This window comes from Moschus berezovskii, chromosome 9 (assembly GCF_049115385.1).
Source record: "Moschus berezovskii isolate FMDL1 chromosome 9, NW_MosBer_1.0, whole genome shotgun sequence".
NCBI lineage: Eukaryota > Metazoa > Chordata > Mammalia > Artiodactyla > Moschidae > Moschus > Moschus berezovskii.
This window is the reverse complement of record NC_142468.1, coordinates 91,253,448-91,269,993: the sequence shown is the minus strand read 5'-3', so window position 1 is coordinate 91,269,993 and position 16,546 is coordinate 91,253,448. Positions and strand designations below refer to the sequence as shown.

General features: G+C 49.8%; 1 protein-coding gene across 5 annotated transcripts in view; it reads right to left on the bottom strand.

Moving 5' to 3' along the window:
* Nucleotides 1–4,270: 4,270 nt before the first annotated feature.
* The window catches only part of NOX5 (NADPH oxidase 5), a 45,189-nt gene continuing 32,913 nt past the window's right edge, over nucleotides 4,271–16,546 (bottom strand). For 3 of the 5 annotated variants that reach the window (XM_055436257.2, XM_055436258.2, XM_055436260.2), the window contains 2 exons: nucleotides 11,639–11,805; nucleotides 5,078–10,658 (listed from right to left, as the gene is read on the bottom strand). In XM_055436257.2, coding sequence (XP_055292232.2) covers nucleotides 10,527–10,658; nucleotides 11,639–11,805 — 299 coding nt within the window. In that variant the 3' untranslated portion in view covers nucleotides 5,078–10,526. Of the gene's footprint in view, nucleotides 4,449–5,077; nucleotides 10,659–11,638; nucleotides 11,806–16,546 lie in introns of those variants that run through there. The other 2 variants (XR_008687264.2, XM_088839946.1) reach the window with 2 other exon arrangements.

The window sequence follows — 16,546 nt, the reverse complement described above, 5'->3', positions numbered from 1 at the left end:
AACTAAGATCTTGCATGCCTTGCTGCGCAACCAAAAAAAAACTTTTTTTAAAAAAGAAGGAAAGGGCAGCCTCACTCCTGACTTGACCCATCCTGAACTGGGGTTGGGGTTACCATTCCATTGTGACCATCAATGTTCCCTTTATGAGGTCTGGTTTGAACAGGTTCTGCGCCTCAGCTTGAATGGCATGGCATGGGAAGACTTCAAGCTCACCCCTCGCCCTGTATCCACCTCTCTCCCATTCAAAGGGCAGCCTCACTCCTGACTTGACCCATCCTGAACTGGGGTTGGGGTTACCATTCCATTGTGACCATTAATGTTCCCTTTATGAGGTCTGGTTTGAACAGGTTCTGCGCCTCAGCTTGAATGGCATGGCATGGGAAGACTTCAAGCTCACCCCTCGCCCTGTATCCACCTCTCTCCCACTCCCCCGTCCATCCCCCACCTCTGCCTTAGGCCAAGTCCTCGTCCACCAGCTGCTCCGCCTGCACTTGTCCTCCCCTTCGTTTCATTCCCTGCGGACAGTGGTCTTTCTAACATGACCCTGCCAGGCCCTTGCTTTACATCTTTGAGTAGCTCCTCATAGCTCAGTCTCCAGTCCTATCTGACTCCCTCCCTACCTATGCTCCTGACCTGCCTAGACTGGACTGAGGGTGACTGAGTCATCCTAAGATTAAACAGTCACGCCTCTGTGCTTTTGCACATGCCCGGACTTCTGTGTACAAATACACCCTCCACGCGTTTCCCATGCCTCCTCCAAGATCAAGGTCAGGGGACATCTCTCCAACCCTAACTTTGATTCCCCTCTGCTTTGGCCACTACAGCAGTTCATGAGGCCCTGTCCTGAAATTTGCCTCATTGCATTGGCACCATGCTTGTTTGTCCTTGTCCCCTGGCGCCATGCCTGTGGATTGAATGAATGAATACGCCTCAGCTGACTTGATCGGGTTCTGTTGGAAGAGTGGAGTGTGAGGAGGGGACTTTCCTTTCTGGGAGATTAGCCTCAGTCCAGCCTAGACAGGGGTTTCAGGTGCTTTTTGAGGCCCTCCTGCCTCATGCGCTGAAAGCCCACCCACCTGTTTGTTCCCCTGGTGACATGGGGACAGCCTCATTGAAACTGGCCTTCCTGTCTTCAGCACGGGACGGAAATCCCCCAGGAGCACGTCCCTGTTTCCCTCTTCTAGAGAAGAGGTGCACAGACAGAGCTAAAGAGCCAAGTGCAGCGAAGCACTCAGATTTGATAAACAGGCAGGAGATTTCAGGAGCAATCAGGGGAGAAAACAAGATTCATTATCCCCGGAATTCACAATGCAGAGTTGAAGAGCTGGAAGGGCTGTGATTCCATCTTCCCGTCTTTCCAGGCCTCCTGCAGCCCAGGAAGATTTGCTGCTTTGGGAAACAATGCAGTGATGTCCACATAGCAGGTCAAGGCTTCCCTGGGGACATGGTGGGTGGCGGGCAGTGTTTGTGGACTCCTGGGAGCCTGGTAGTCCTCCCTAGGAAGGAAGGTTGTCTATCAGGCTCCCAAATGTGTCTAGTGATAATGGACCTGAAGACAAAGGACTGCAGACCCCCCCGATGGCAGAGGGGCAACTTGGAAGAGGGTCCTCACCAGAACCGGACCATGCTGGGACCCTGATCTCCGACTCCAGCCTCCTGAACTGGGAGAAACAGATTCTGTCATTTATAAGACTCCAGGTTATGGTATTGTGCTATAGCAGTCCAAACAGACTAAGCCAGAAATAACTAGCATCTATTAAAACTTGCTACCTGCCAGGCATTGTCTTGAGCACCTTATACGCATTGATTTATGTAATCATTTTACCATTTCCCTATCTGACAGGTACCATTATTATTGTTGTCCCCATTTTACAGATGAGGAAACTGAGAGCAGACCTTGAAATCTTTTGTCCACTGTTCAACTCCAGCACCTAGAACCTAGGAATGCAACAGACTCATCTAGTAGCAGCACCAAAGTGTCCTCTAACACAGAGCCTGGGGCCAGCAATGACCCCGATGATGGCACAGTGGGACCATGGGGATGCGTGGAGGCTTAGATGCCAAAAAGCTCTGCCTCTCCCTCCTGTCCTCCTTCCTCCAGACGTATTTGTCAGGGCCTTCCTATTTGTGGAACGTGTGCATGGAGAGGAATCAGATTTCCCTTCTGCCCCAAGTGGATTACAATTACAATGTAATAAGCGGTGATAACCTATGCAGAAAAATTCCGGTAAAGTAATTTTTAAAAAACCCAAAGAGAAGCAAACAATGTCCTGTAACAAGCTTGTCATCCTCAAATCGGCTCACTCATTCAAGGAAGCTGCGTTGAGCTAAGCCCTGGGATGCAGGGATGAGTGTGAGCTAGGCCCCCTTCTGGTGGGACAAGGCTGCCTCCCTCAGGGTAGCAAAGGCTTGGGGAGAGCAGCTGAGCAGAAGAGGCTCCAGACTTGAGCCCTACCTCCCATATCCCTCTTCCCTCTGCTCCAAAGGGTGCTTTCCCCAGAGTTGGCCCAGTCCAGTCCAGAGTGCAGGCTCCAGGGCTCCAGCCTGTTGAGGAAAGCAGGTCAGTAAGCCTTGTCCCAGGCCTTGGGGCTGCCTGTCCCCTTTCAGTGTCTCTCTGGCCTCCCTCCCTCCCTCTGTGGTGCCTGGCAGAGGGCTCCAGCTTCCCCGGGCTGGCTGCTCACTCACGCACGGAGCCCAGAGCCGTCCACAGACAGCGTGGCCACCTCCCCCAACCCCAGCCCCAGAGCTCTGCGCGGTGATTGATGGCGCTGCTCTGCTCCTGGTCCCAGAGAGCTCCTTTGAATAATAACTTGGCAAAATTACTCTTTTTTTTTCCTTTCCCTATTTCTGATTCATTGGCTCTTTCTAAGTCATTCATCTCTTGAGTTAGAGGAAGAAAGAAGAAGAATCAGGAAGAGGAGGAGGAAGTATCGCAGGGTTACCAGGGACCCTGAGTCCCACCTCCTTATTCTACAGGGGGAGCGGGAGGTGGAGTGTGGATTCCTGTAGGAATGCTGACCTCCACTCATAGAAGAGAAGCAACTGTGGGAGGGATGGGAGACGGGGGAGGCAGGGATCTTTCTAGGGACCCTTAAGTTGCACCTTGAAGGCAGCTGCCTACTGCATCCACATGTAAGGCTGATGCAGTCTGCCGGCAGAGATGTTACTTTATCCTTGAAGGGGCAGAGCAGAGCAGGGAAAGGGAGTAGAGAGAGACGGGGCTTCAAGTGAGTTGTGGTGGCTCACCAACACCATCACATGATCACCTACTATGTGCCAGGTATGGAGGAGACAAAGATGCATGGACACTGTTCCTACCCTCAAGGGGTTCACAGACAGGTCCAGGTAAAGCTGATCCCTGCGACAGGTGCTGTAGTGGAAGTAGGTCTGATGCGATCACACAGAGGAGGTTGTTCTACACCGGGAGGGACCAGCAACGAAGTCTTCACAGATGAGCTGATAAAATGTTCTGAGATCTCAATCTGAAGGTGGGGAAGCATGCTCCAAATGTCAGGCACCGCAGAAGCAAAGGCTTGAAGGTGTGAAATGGCATAGTGTTCCGGGCAACGCTGAGTTCTACGGCAGTTTTAGAGCATGAAGGTGAAATGGATGTTGGCCAGACACAGGAAGAAAGCCAGTAATGATACTGCCTGCAGAACCGAATCAAGTGCTCGTGCAGCAAGGCCTGAGTGCCAGTCTTGGGAGTCTGATGACTGTGTCAGGACAGCTATCCAACAGGAAGGGGTCTAACCAGATCTGCCGCAGTGGGGAGGATGGACCAGACCGGGAGGCTGGAGAAAGGGAGACCAGCCGGGAGTGGATGTACGAGTCCAGGCGACAGTCCATGGAAGGACTGAACCGAGGCAGGAGTGGCACGGGAGGGGATGGCTGTGGGAAACACGCTGGCAGTGCTTGGTGGCTGGCTGAGGGATGAAGACGGGGGACAGAGGAGTCAGGGCACCCGGCCGATGCCACCAGCCGAAACAGGGATCACAGCGCAGAAGCCTTCACGAACCACTGCCAAGCACCTGCTAGATGGCAGTGCTATTCCAGACACAGAGACAGAGACGAATAATTCATTTCCCTTGGGTGTACTTCTCTATTCTTTAAAGACAAGCTTAATCTGTATACACATATGTCCAAAAAAGTTTGGGAGAATCTCAACTCTTTTACCAAAAAAAAGAAAAATACACCCATTCCCTCCCTCACTTCCTCCTGCCCCCCCCCCCCCCAACACACTGAAACCCACTCCCTGATTTATTTTGTTTTCTCCAGGAGGCAACACTCATGCCACTGGGGTGACTCCAGGGGGTGTAGGGTTAGGGCATCTAATTTGGGGCCACTCACAGAGCTAATGTTGGGAGGCGGGAAGCTCCCTTGACAGTGGTCTTTCTCCAGCCATCTCTGCCTTTCTGCTGGAGTCTTCTTCCCCCCTGGGATGGATTTCCCTGTAAAATAAATGTCTTGTCTGAATTAATCTTATTTTTAAAAGGAGAGAGTCATCATATTGTAAAGACAGATCATAAAAAGATGCATCAATCTGTCAGGAAGGCTGGTTAATGTGAGTATTTGTTTAGCAGAGTCAGTGCCCCCGAGGCAGTCTTTCTGGACCAGCCCTGGGCCTGGAAGGGCCTTTAATTTGAATACTTAGAGCACATTTGGCCTGCAACTTTGCATTCTGAATCTGGGCACTGGCGCAGCCTTGCTCTGTAGAAGAGGTGACAGCGCCCCCAGTGGAAGGGGCCCATTCCCAGGGCCAGCAGTGCCCCAAACACTCCCATTGGAGAACTAATCAATATGAGGGGTCTTTAGAAGACATCTCAGATGCTCTTTCCATTCTGCATTATTCTTTCTGGACTGCTTTTATTCTTCTCAGGTTTCCCTGGTGGCTCAGCTGGTAAAAAATCCACCTGCAATGCAGTAGACCTGGGTTCAATCCCTGGGTTGGGAAGATCTCCTGGAGAAGGGAAAGGCTACCCACTCCTGTATTCTGGCCTGGAGAATTCCATGGGCTGTATAGGCCATGGGGTTGCAAAGAGTTGGACACAGTTAAGTGACTTTCACTTCAGACACTCTCTCCATCCTGCTTTATTCTTTTAAAAGCGACACAGGCCATCACACAGGTACACAGATAAAAACCGAGTAATATGTGAAGTGCACGGTATAAAAGTCTATGCTGTGAAACATTCCGTGGGTGATACAGAAATACATGAAACAGAACAGAGAAGGCTGCTCAAAGCGCTCCTTGCCCTCCTCCCCGTTGACCACTGGGCACTGTTAGGTGTATCCTTCTTTCCCTCTTCCAACACATTTCTATTGACTTCCTGCACGATACACAGACACTGTTTGTTTTTTGTTAGAAGGAATGGAAACACATCAAAACATGGCATTTGAATTTTTAATTAACCTTCTATTTTGGATTTCTTTTTATTTTTAATACAGCTATAAAACTAATACATGTTTGTCATAAACACTTCAAAATTGATAGAGGGGTAGAAAATAAAAAGGCAAAATAAAAACCCAACACTATCCTTCCCACTCACTCAGAGCAAACAGATAAAACACATTTCTGTGTAACTTTTTGGAAAGACTATGCATGTACAAGCGTTTAAATGCACATATCATTCATCTGTTCATTGAGGCAGGGAGAGTTCCAAGAGGTCACAGGGCAGATCAAGGTCACAGAGCAAATGCAGAGGCTGGCTCCTGGATTTCAAAGGGCAAAAGCCTTTCCACACTGCACAGTTCCCAGGAGTTTGCCCACAGCTCATCTCGACTGGAGTGGCTAATCTCTCCAAGCTTCAATACTTCGGCCACCTGATGCGAAGAGCTGACTCATCAGAAAAGACCCTGATGCTGGGAAAGATCGAAAGCAGAAGCAGAAGGGGAGGACAGAGGACGAGATGGTTGGATGGCATCACGGACTCAGTGGACAGGAGTTTGAGCAAGCTCGGGGAGATGGTGAAGGGCAGGGAAGCCTGGTGTCCTGCAGTCCGTGGGGTCGCAGAGTCAGACACGACTGGCTGAACAGCAACAACCTCCGCCTTGTCTGCAAGGCGGCGACGCTCCTCAGCACCGCCGGCTCTCTGTGTTAATAGGCTGCACGTGCGGGGGGCTGTCAAAAGGTTTGTGTCACTGATGCTGCCGTCCCCTCCAGAGCTGGCGTCACAGCAGAGCAGCGTCGTGGAGCCTGGCAAAGCGATTCGTTCAGCGGGCTTGTGTTCTCGCTTTTGTTCCCCAGATTACTGTGACAGTTACACGCGGAGGACGCTCCCCGAGGAGGATTCTGTTTAAGAAGCCCCTCCCCTGGGGTGGGGGGGAGCTGATATCCGCTCCGGGCGTCTACAGGAGGCCCTGGGGCCACCGGCCTGACCTCTGGGAGCGCTCAGCTTGATGGAGTGGGCGGTACACACCCTGATAACCTGCCCTGATCTCGAGTTCACCTGCATCCCCTCTCTGTTCGCCTACAGCACTGCCAACACCTGGGTGGAAGGCCAGAAGTCAGCCAGTCGAGGGGAGGCGCTTGTTTCTGGTTGATGGCAGGTTGGCCCCCATCTGAGCATCTAGGAAACATCCAGATGGACGGCCTGGCTGATCTGTGCACCCACATATTCGATCCTGTCACCTGTGACGATGTGAGGTGGCAGAGCCAGGGCCAGTGAACTCCCCCACCCTCCAGCCCACCGCCCCAGACCTGCTCTGACCTTGCAGCTAGAAAAGAGGAGAGCCCAGAACTTGCACACTGGGTACAGGGATGGGACGGGTGGGGGGTGTGTGTGTAGCAGAGGGTGGGGAGGTGGAGGGCTGTGTGTGCATTTGTGTGTTTGTGTGTTGGGGTAAGAGGCTGGCAGCTAAAGATACTGACTTTTATTCTTTGCTGTGCCTCAAACCACTTCAGTATCCTTGCCTTGAGAACCCCATGAACAGTATGAAGAGAGAATGAGATGGCTGGATGGCATCACCGACTCCATGGACATGAGTCTGAGTGAACTCCGGGAGTTGATGATGGACAGGGAGGCGTACTGTGATTCATGGGGTCGCAAAGAGTCGGACACGACTGAGTGCCTGAACTGAACTGAACTGATGACATGTGGCAGTTCCCGACCAGGGATGCACCCTGTGAAGCTGCATAAGACTCTGAAGCACAGAGTCTTAACCACTGGACCACCACAAAGTCCCAAGAAACTCTATGCTTGAAAATGAAGTTTCTTGACTTCACTTCTGCCTGAGTCCTGGCGTGGAGCTGTTGCCTCCAGCAGAGAGTTCTGGGGTGGGACTTTCTTCCCTGGCTCTTCCTGATTCACTACCATTCAGAAACCAGTCTCCCTCCCAGCAAAACAAACCCTCTTGAGATCGCTGGTTCCGCAGTGCCCTCCAGTGGGTAACTAGAATATGTCTGGAGAGAAAGCCTTGGACACACATGGTAACAAGTCACACCTGTGGAGCCTTCAAGGATTTTAGAATCTAGGTGCAAGTTCCTCCACATGCTCCCAAGCACGTTGGGAGATAAAATTGCTGTTTGTATACAGTGGCAGATCAGTGGAAATCTGTAATGAGAGAGCAAAGGACTGCAGACTGGGGGACCAGTGTTTCAGGGGAATATGAACAGTTGTCCTGGGCAAACTGTAAGATAATAGTGACTGTGTGTGCATGAGTGTGTGTGTGTGAAGTCCTGTTGGCACACACTAGAATGCTCTGCAAACTCTTGCCATATGGCTTTCCTCTATTCTCTCTACCAGCCCCCATCGGGACACCCTCTTGGCTTACATCTACACGCCACTGAGCGAGTTGTTTTTTCCCCCAAGCTTTCCCAAGTCTGATGACAAGGCAAAAACACAGACTCAAGAGGAGGAAATGGGCTCCAAGAGTGTGACCCCAGGCTGGTAAGTTAACTGTTCTTGCTCCGAGTTTCCCCATGGGAGTTAGATGTCTATCCCAGGCTTGTTGGAAATGAAACACAATCGCGCACAGAGGCCCCAACACAAGGCCTCTCATATGCTGATGCCCACCCCAGGAGAGGCCCTGTGAACCCAGTACCTCCCTTCCTGCTCTCCACACGGCTCTCTCGCGTGGCTGCCTCCTTCGCCTTGGCTGCCAGCTGGGTCCCGCTCTTCCTCTTGCGCGCCTCCTCCTGCTCCTCCTGCATCTGGTATGCGATGCCCTGTGTCCTGCCTTTTCTCTGTCCCAGTCCTCATGCTGTTCTGCCCCAAGGAGCACTCCAACATCCTTATCCACCGTCCCCTTTTCTTGCTGCTGCTGCTTTTTTAAAAAAATATTTATTTGGTTGTGCTGGGTTTTAGTGGTGGCACGTGGGATCTTTAGTAGTGGCATGTGGGATATCTTAGTTGCAGAATGGCAACGTTTCGTTGTGGCATGTGGGATTTAGTTCCCTAGCCAGGGATCAAACCTGGACATCCCGCATTGGGAGTACAGAGTTTTAGCCACTGGGCCACCGGGGCAGTCCCCTTTTGCTGCTGCTATTTGAAAAGAACTTCTCTCACCGGTGTCATTTCAGTGTCACCCACGAGATGACTCCAAGTGTCCTCCACACGCCCCTCACCTGCTGTGCCCCAGGTCCCTCTCTGACGCCCAGCCCTTTATAAGAGGTGTCACCATCATGGTTGTCACCTTTACCGGTTCTGTGCCCAAGACTTCTAACCCACGGAAAAGAAAGGTATATTCTACAATCCCGTTGGAAAGTGCCTGATTCCAATCCCCTGAAAGTCACTTTGGGGAGGAGAGTTTAGACTGTCACAGAAGAGATGGAACCCAGCAAGACCAGCTGCAAGGCGGAGGACATGTAGCAAACTGTGAGGTCCCCAGAGGCTTGCAGTGTGGGGCAGAGAGAAAACACTCAGCTCAGGTCTGAGGGGTGAGGCCAGCCCTTCTGCCCCTGCCTACCACCCAGGACATCTCCTCCCCAAAGAGTCTCCCAGGGGAGCTTCTGTATTTGCTGTCCTTGCCATCTACTCCTGTCTGGACAGGGAGAGATGCAAAAAGAGGCTCCAACACGGACATAGAGGGAGCTATGAAGTAGAGAATGGGCTTCCCTGACGGCTCAACTGGTAAAGAATCCGCCTGCGATGCAGGAGATTTGGTTTGATTTCTGGGTCAGGAAGATCCCCTTGAGAAGGAACAGGCTGCCCACTCCAGTATTCTTGGGCTTCCCTTGTGGCTCAGCTGGTAAAGAATCTGCCTGCAATGCAGTAGACCTGGGTTTGATCCCTGGATTGGGAAGATCCCCTGGAGAAGGGAAAGGCTACCCACTCCAGTATTCTGGCCTGGAGAATTCCATGGACTGTATAGTCCATGGGGTCACAAAGAGTTGGACACGACTCAGTGGCTTTCACTTTCACTTTCATGAAGTAGAGAGAAGATGCAGAAACTTGGATGCTGGAGCAATAAAGAGCCACCCAGGGACGGAGGATGAACGTCCTGAGCACTGCTGGCGATGTCTCATTTCACTCCCAGTAACTGTGATCAGGGAGGCGGGGCATCAGGCCCATCCTTCAGGTGAAGAAACCAGCTCCACGAGGTTTCCAGGGCTCACCGCTGGGGCACAGCTGAACTGAGCTACAAGTCACAACCTGCTAGATTCCCAGGCACGGGACTTCTCTGTGACCCCCATGAAGAGACACACACAGAGACTCTGTCTCCATCCCACTCCTCTAATGACTCAGTGTGTGGAGAGAAGGGAAAAGCATCACGCCAAGCAAGGAAGGGACGCACACAGGGGAGAGACACAAGGAGACAGAGAGAAGAAAAGGGACACAGATATAAAGAGAGGTGGGAAGACAACGGCGTAAAGAGGGGGAAATCAGCTGCTCACCTCTCCCTGCAGACATGGATTCTGGATGAAACGCACATTCCAGCCCCCAACCCCAGATCTGCAGGGTCAGAATTTCTGGGCAGGGTCCCAGGAATCTACCTTTAAAGAAAGTTCCTCTGAGTAGCAAGGTGTGCTTTGAAATGCAGCAGAAAAACCAGATAGCCTGATGGATGAATAGAGGGAGGGGGAGATGGAAAACATGCAGTAAGCCAAACACAGCAAACGTTCACTGAGGAACCCAGAAAGTGGGTAACACTGTTCCCTGGACAAGTCTTAGTTTTCTGTATGTTTGAAAATTTTCATAATAAAATGCTGTGTGTAAGTTCCAGAATGACCGTGATGGTCAGGTGGGTCTGGGACCACTGTAGTAGGAAGGAAGGTGTCCTCAAAGGACTTCTGGAGAAGGTGTTGCCCTGGGGAAGGCCTCCTGTGCTCACCAACCATGTCACTTCCACCCCTCTACCCCCTGGCCAAGTCTGCCCAGCTTCATAGCAATTCTCAGACTCACAACAGCACCCTACAAGGCCCTGCCTTCTCCCTGGGCTCTCAAGGAAGTCCACCTGCCTCATAGGGCCTCCTATTATGCATGTGGAGCTGGATTTGCTGGGTCCTCTTGAGGCTGGTCCCTGCAAGGCACTAGCAGCAGTCTGATCAGGCTGGTGGGCAGTGGGTTTGGGCAGAGCTGGGAGAGGCCGGGCTAGAAGTTCTCTTGGAAAAACTTGAAGCTGAATTGCTCACAGTGGCCCTTGAGGATCTTGGCCAGAGCTGGGGAGCCACAGAAGAAGACCTGCACCTTGCCTTTCTTCTCAGCGGCCACCTTCTGGAACACCTAGAGTCCACAGAATTGGGAAAGAGCAGAGGGAGAAGGGGGAAAGTTCAGACCCACCAAGTGACTCACCTAGTGGGACTGAGGGCATAATGGGCCAAGGTGGCTGTCCTCCCCATGAGGAGCTCCAGGGCATAGCTGCTTGGCTTCAGCCATTAATTTAGAGGCTATATGCTCATTGCATAACCTGACCCAGACCCCAGGGAGGGCTGGATCAGTAGCAGATAAGACCCAGGCCCTCCACTCAAGCAGCTGCATCCATAGGGGAGACATACTAACCAGCAGCAGTGCTGGGGGGTGATGGCAGAGCCCAGCAGGCACACTGAGCTCCAACGCCCCAACTTCACGCCAGCTCACAGGCCTCCATCGAAAGGAGGAGAAGTCAGGCTTTCTCACCCAGGGAGGACCATTTTCCACCCCAAGTTCTGCTTAAGAATTGCCTTGCCTAAAGTTTTCTTGGTATTTGAACCCTGCTGGCATCCCCTTCCCCAACAGATCTTACCATCTAAACATGGATCACCTATAGCAGTTTGAAAAGCAATACCTTCTGGTCATTTCAGGCAAACACTGCACCCCAACTGGTAAGTGCTCAGGGAGGAAAAATAATAATAACACCAATATGAGGAATAAAATAGAAAGACTGGGATAAGGCCTGATATCTCCTCAGAACTCTGTCCACTGGGTCCTTTGGACTCTGTTCTGCACGGGGTTTGCAGGCTGGGAGGGGCCTTGAAGGTCCCATGGACTAACTTTCTCTGTGATCAGATGGGGAAACAGAGGCTAGTGGTGGAACAAAGTGAGGTAGTGACGGAGCCAGAACGTAGGTACCCTGCCTCCCATTCCAGCCCTGAGAGCCTAGCTGGACTCTGGATACTGGCCCTAAGCTTTGCCTCTGGTTGCTTGGCCTAAATCTCCCTAGCCAGTGCCTTAGGCTCTCAGCCCCACTAGTCCCTGCAGGCTTCAGGACTCCAGGTGGCCTTTACCTTGTTCCAATCAGGCCGCCCAGGCTGGGTGCGTGTCTGGAGGCCTGTGATGGAATCCTTCTTCTCCTTCTTGGCCAGGAGGTCGAGGGCTATCTGCAGACCAATGGCCTTTATGTCATTCTTGCTCAGCGCAGAGGTCATGTACATGTGCAGCTCCAGAAAACGGCCTACGTGGTGGGGGGAGAGGGCAAGACTGAGGGGCCAGCACCTGTGATGGGACAGGGCAGGACACCAGCCACTCTGCCCCAGGGCTTGGAGCAGGACTCATACAAATACCACCAGCTAACATGTTCATCCAGTACCTCCATCTGACCAGCACCATAGAAAGGAAAGATGGCCACCTTGGGCTGCTTGAGCTGGGCAGGCCCTATGCACGGCACGCATGAGTTACCTTACAGCCACTGTCCAGTGTAAGCCTTACAACCACCCCAGGAGCTAGACCTCGTATTTGAGTGTGTGCGTGCATACTAAGTCACTTTAGTCGTGTCCAACTCTTTGCGACCCTATGGACTGTAGCCTGTCAGGCTCCTCTGTCCATGGGATTCTCCAGGCAAAAATACTGGAGTGGGTTGCCATTCCCTTCTCCAGGGGATCTTCTCAACCCAGGGACTGAACCTGCGTCTCCGGCATCGCAGGCGGATTCTTTACCATCTGAAGCACCAGGGAGTAGATAAGAGGGCAAATGCAATTGATATGCAGGGAAGGCTGGAGCAGACAGAGCTGCCTCGTGGGCTGGTGCAGATTGGGTGAGGTCTTGGCAGACGGGTGAGACTCAAAGGGGAGGTGAAAGGAAGGTACACTCAGAAGGGAGCAGCAGGAGCCAAGGGCAGGAGACTGGTGTTTGTGGGTCACGATGTGACTGCCAGGCTGGAAGAGGGCATCCTTGAGTGGGCGTGACAGAGACTAGGACTGAATACACACTGAGGCCAGAATGTGAAGGATCTGGAATGCCCTGCTAGGGAAGGAGGGCAGGCAGAGGGTACTGGAGCAGGGCATGATGAGATGAAAAGAGCATTTCAGGGAGGGGAGTCAGAGGACTGAAGGGACAGGGCAGAGACTGGCATCACGGAGACCCATTAGGTGTGAGTGTCCACAGCTCCATATCTGCAATGGGACAGCTTTGTGAGATGTTGATCCCGCCAGCTTTAGGAATTGGTGCATTCAGTGGGCATCTCCGTGCTCAAGCAGTTTCCTCTATGATCCCAGAGGTGGCAAAAAAATGTAATCACTTTCCCTGTGTGCCAGGATGGGGAGAAGACTGCTGAGCGCCGCCCACACTCCTGCCTCTCCCTCAAGGATTCAGGCCATCCCAGCTTGTTCTCTAGTGTTTTATTAGCCCACTTTTCCTTTGGCTTAAAATCTCAGCCACTGCTAAAATGAAAATGGCCCTATTAACATATGGACACCAAGGGAGGAAGGAGGGAGGGATAAATTAGGAGACTGGGGTTGACATATATACGTGCACTCGTGACAAGTCGCTGCAGTCATATCTGACTCAGTGTGACCCCGTGGACTGCAGCCCGTGAGGCGCCTCTGTTCATGGGATTCTTCAGGTAAGAAGAATAACCCACTGGAGTGGGTTACCATTCCCTTCTCCAGGGAATCTTCCCGACCCAGAGATCGAGCCTGTGTCTCACGTCTCCTGCACTAGCAGGCGGGTTCTTTACCACCAGTGCCTCCTGGGAAGCTCTCCGACACTACTGTGTTTTTATAAAATAGATAACTGATGAGAACCTGCTGTGCAGCTCAGGGAACTACTCAGTGCTCTGTGGTGACTTAAATGGGAGAGAAATCCAAATAAGATGGGATATATGTACACATACAGCTGACTTATTTTGCTGTACAGTGGAAACTAACACAATACTGTAAAGCAACTATACTCCAATAAAAAGTTTTTTAATGCAAATGACCCTAGAGGGACACCACATTGTATTTCACATGTCACTGAACTTGAGCGGTGCTGGCGGCACAGGAGGGAAAGAGATGGACCATAAGGGATGCCCACCCCTCCTGCACAGTCACTACCCCCCACCTGGGGGTCAAAAAGGAGATGAGGAGACACCAGGGCGGGAGGGAAAGGAGGTGCTGTGGAGGTCTCCACTCTCTCCAAGACACTTGTGTTCAAGACAGTCCTCCCATTTCTGGGACACTCCCTTAAGGAAATCATCCAAAGAAAGGGGGGAAAAAAATCTATGAGCACATGCATATTAATTGCAGCTTTACTTGTGATAATAAAGAATTAGGAATAAACCAAATTTCCCATAGTAGGGGCGTGGTTGAATAATTTATGGCAAACCATTAACTGTACTATTCATTAGATAAGTCATTAAATACTACTAGTACTGATACATTACTACTATTAAATTTATGGGGCAACTACTACCACTATTATTACTTCTAATGTTAAATTTATTGAGCAGTTACTACTACTGCTACTACTAATCTTAGGACTATCTCTGCTACCGCTAACTTTACTGAGCAGGTATTAAGTTCCAGCTCCTGTTCTAGGTGCTATACAGATGATCTCTCATCCAATCCTCATGACAACCCTAAGAGGTAGGTACTTAGTGTCCATATTTTTCAGATCAGGAAGTAGAGGCAAAACAAGGTGCTCAAGGTTCTAGAGTTATTTGGGGTTAGAGTAGAAGGTTCAAGTCAAACAAAATGACTGCAGCTTAAGCTAAAGACATCAAAAATTATAAACCACAAATAGTTTAACTCAAACCTTGGTGTATAATTAAAGTTGAAATCAGAGGCCATGTGCTTCAGCTGCAATTAATGAGAAACCTTGGAAGAAATTTGAGGTAGCAAAGTTGTTGACTCAAGTGACTTTGAGAATGCAAAGCGCTGGGTTCACTGTAACCCTCTGCTTACACAGATTAGGAAGAAGCAAACAGTAAATATTTATATACCAGCAACCAGAAAATTTAAATTAAATCTAAACTTCCCCTGAGGCTATCATCATAAAAGCAAGTTTCTTATGAATTAAAATACTTAAGCATTTAGAACAACGTCAATGTTATATAAATATTTGCTTTAATTATTATTTACAAGAAAGGGCAAGAAGCTTTACTGGAACATCTAGGATTTAATTGTCATCTTCCAAAGACTGTTGACTTGCGCTTTAAGGCTTTGGATGTTTGTTATAGTAAACTACATGTGTTGGAATGTTTTGGTAGAAAACTGTGTTTGATTACTTGAGCTTATAAACTATGTTTATCATAGGAATTTGAATTTACTTATGGCAACCCTGTGATAATTAAACAGCCAAATAATATCTAGTTCTAGTGAACTCAACAGTATAAAAAAACCTCACCAATTCTCTTGAGGTTAGAAACATATCTAAAAATGTTCCTTCTTTTATAAGATTTTCCACAAGTAAAGCATAACAAAACAAAATAATGACTAACAGATTAACTTTAAGTACAGTACAAAACCTCAGTATTCCACAAAAATGTCCCAAGAGGACTGTTATGTATCCCAGAGAAACATGTTATCACACAGTGCTCAGTAAAAAATGTACACTTGCTGGGTGGGGAGGGGAGACTGCAGGGGCTGCGAGAGGACTTGAAACATTCCAGTTTAACAAACACATAAAAGAAAGGACCATCCATAAAAGAATGTGGACATGCCAAGCTATATAATCTTTATCTTAGACCACTTTCTGAATTTTTTGATTGCCACCTCATCAGGAAAAATATTGAGCACACACCACAAATAAACACATATGTTTATCTCTACTTACGGATTACATCTATTAAACATCAATCTTGGAGGGACTTCCCTGGTGGTCCAGTGGTTAAAAACCTGCCTTCCAGTACGGAGGACGTGGGTTTGACCCCTGGTCAGGGAACTAAGATCCTGCATTCTTTGGGGTGACTAAGCCCACACTTGTGCTTACTGAGACCGTGCACTCTAGAGCCCGGGCCCCACAACAAGAGAAGCCTGCCTGCCACAACTCGAGAAAAGACCCCACGCACAGCTGAGACCCAGTGTGGTCAAATAAACAATTAACAAATTAAAATGTTTTTTTTAAAACCATATCTGAATAAAAGGAATCATAACACTCTCTCTTCTTGAACAACCAGAAATATGAGCAAGATTTATAAAACAATGGTTTCCATACACTGATCAACGTGTTGTGCAGAATTGTCTTTGCTGAGAGAGGAAACAATGAAGTGAGCCTTACGACCGACTAGTGTCAGCCTCACCGAGTTGAGGAGACAGATACTGGAGTTCAGAGAGGCCAAGACAGCTAGAACGTGTCAGGCACAAAACTAGAAGAAAGGCACCTGCAGACAAAAAGAGAGAGAAGGAAGAAGAGAAAGAGAAGGGAGGACAGGGATTCACCGGCTCTAGAGAGCTGCATGGAGTTCCCCCTCAGTCTCTGGGGGAGTGTCAGTCTATACACACGTGAAAGAAAACTGCCAGGAAACAGGAGGCGCCACAGTGCCTGGAGCTCACACAGAGCTGGGGATAATCTGCATTCCACCATCAAGGATGCAGAGAGCCTGTAATATACAAGGCAGTAGAATGAGTCCTCAGAGGCGTAGCACCTTAGCTCTGGGGCCGAATTAGACTCACAGTAAAGGCTGCTCTGGACTCACCCTAACAGAAGCTAAAAGCAAGGCTTGAAGGTATCCAGACCATCCTAAATAATGCAACTGTGCGCCAGGACAAAGTACAGTACTGTTTAGAGAAATACCACAAAATCCAGAACAGGACAACACGTGACTCACAACGTGTGACATCCAGTAACAGATGTCAAGTGTGCGAAAGAGCAGCAGAATGCAATTCATAACCAGGAGAAAATTAGTGATGAGAAACAGATCCAGAAATGTCAGAGATGATGGACTCAAAGATACTACAACATATATTATAAACAGGCTTGAGGATGTAAAGACAAAA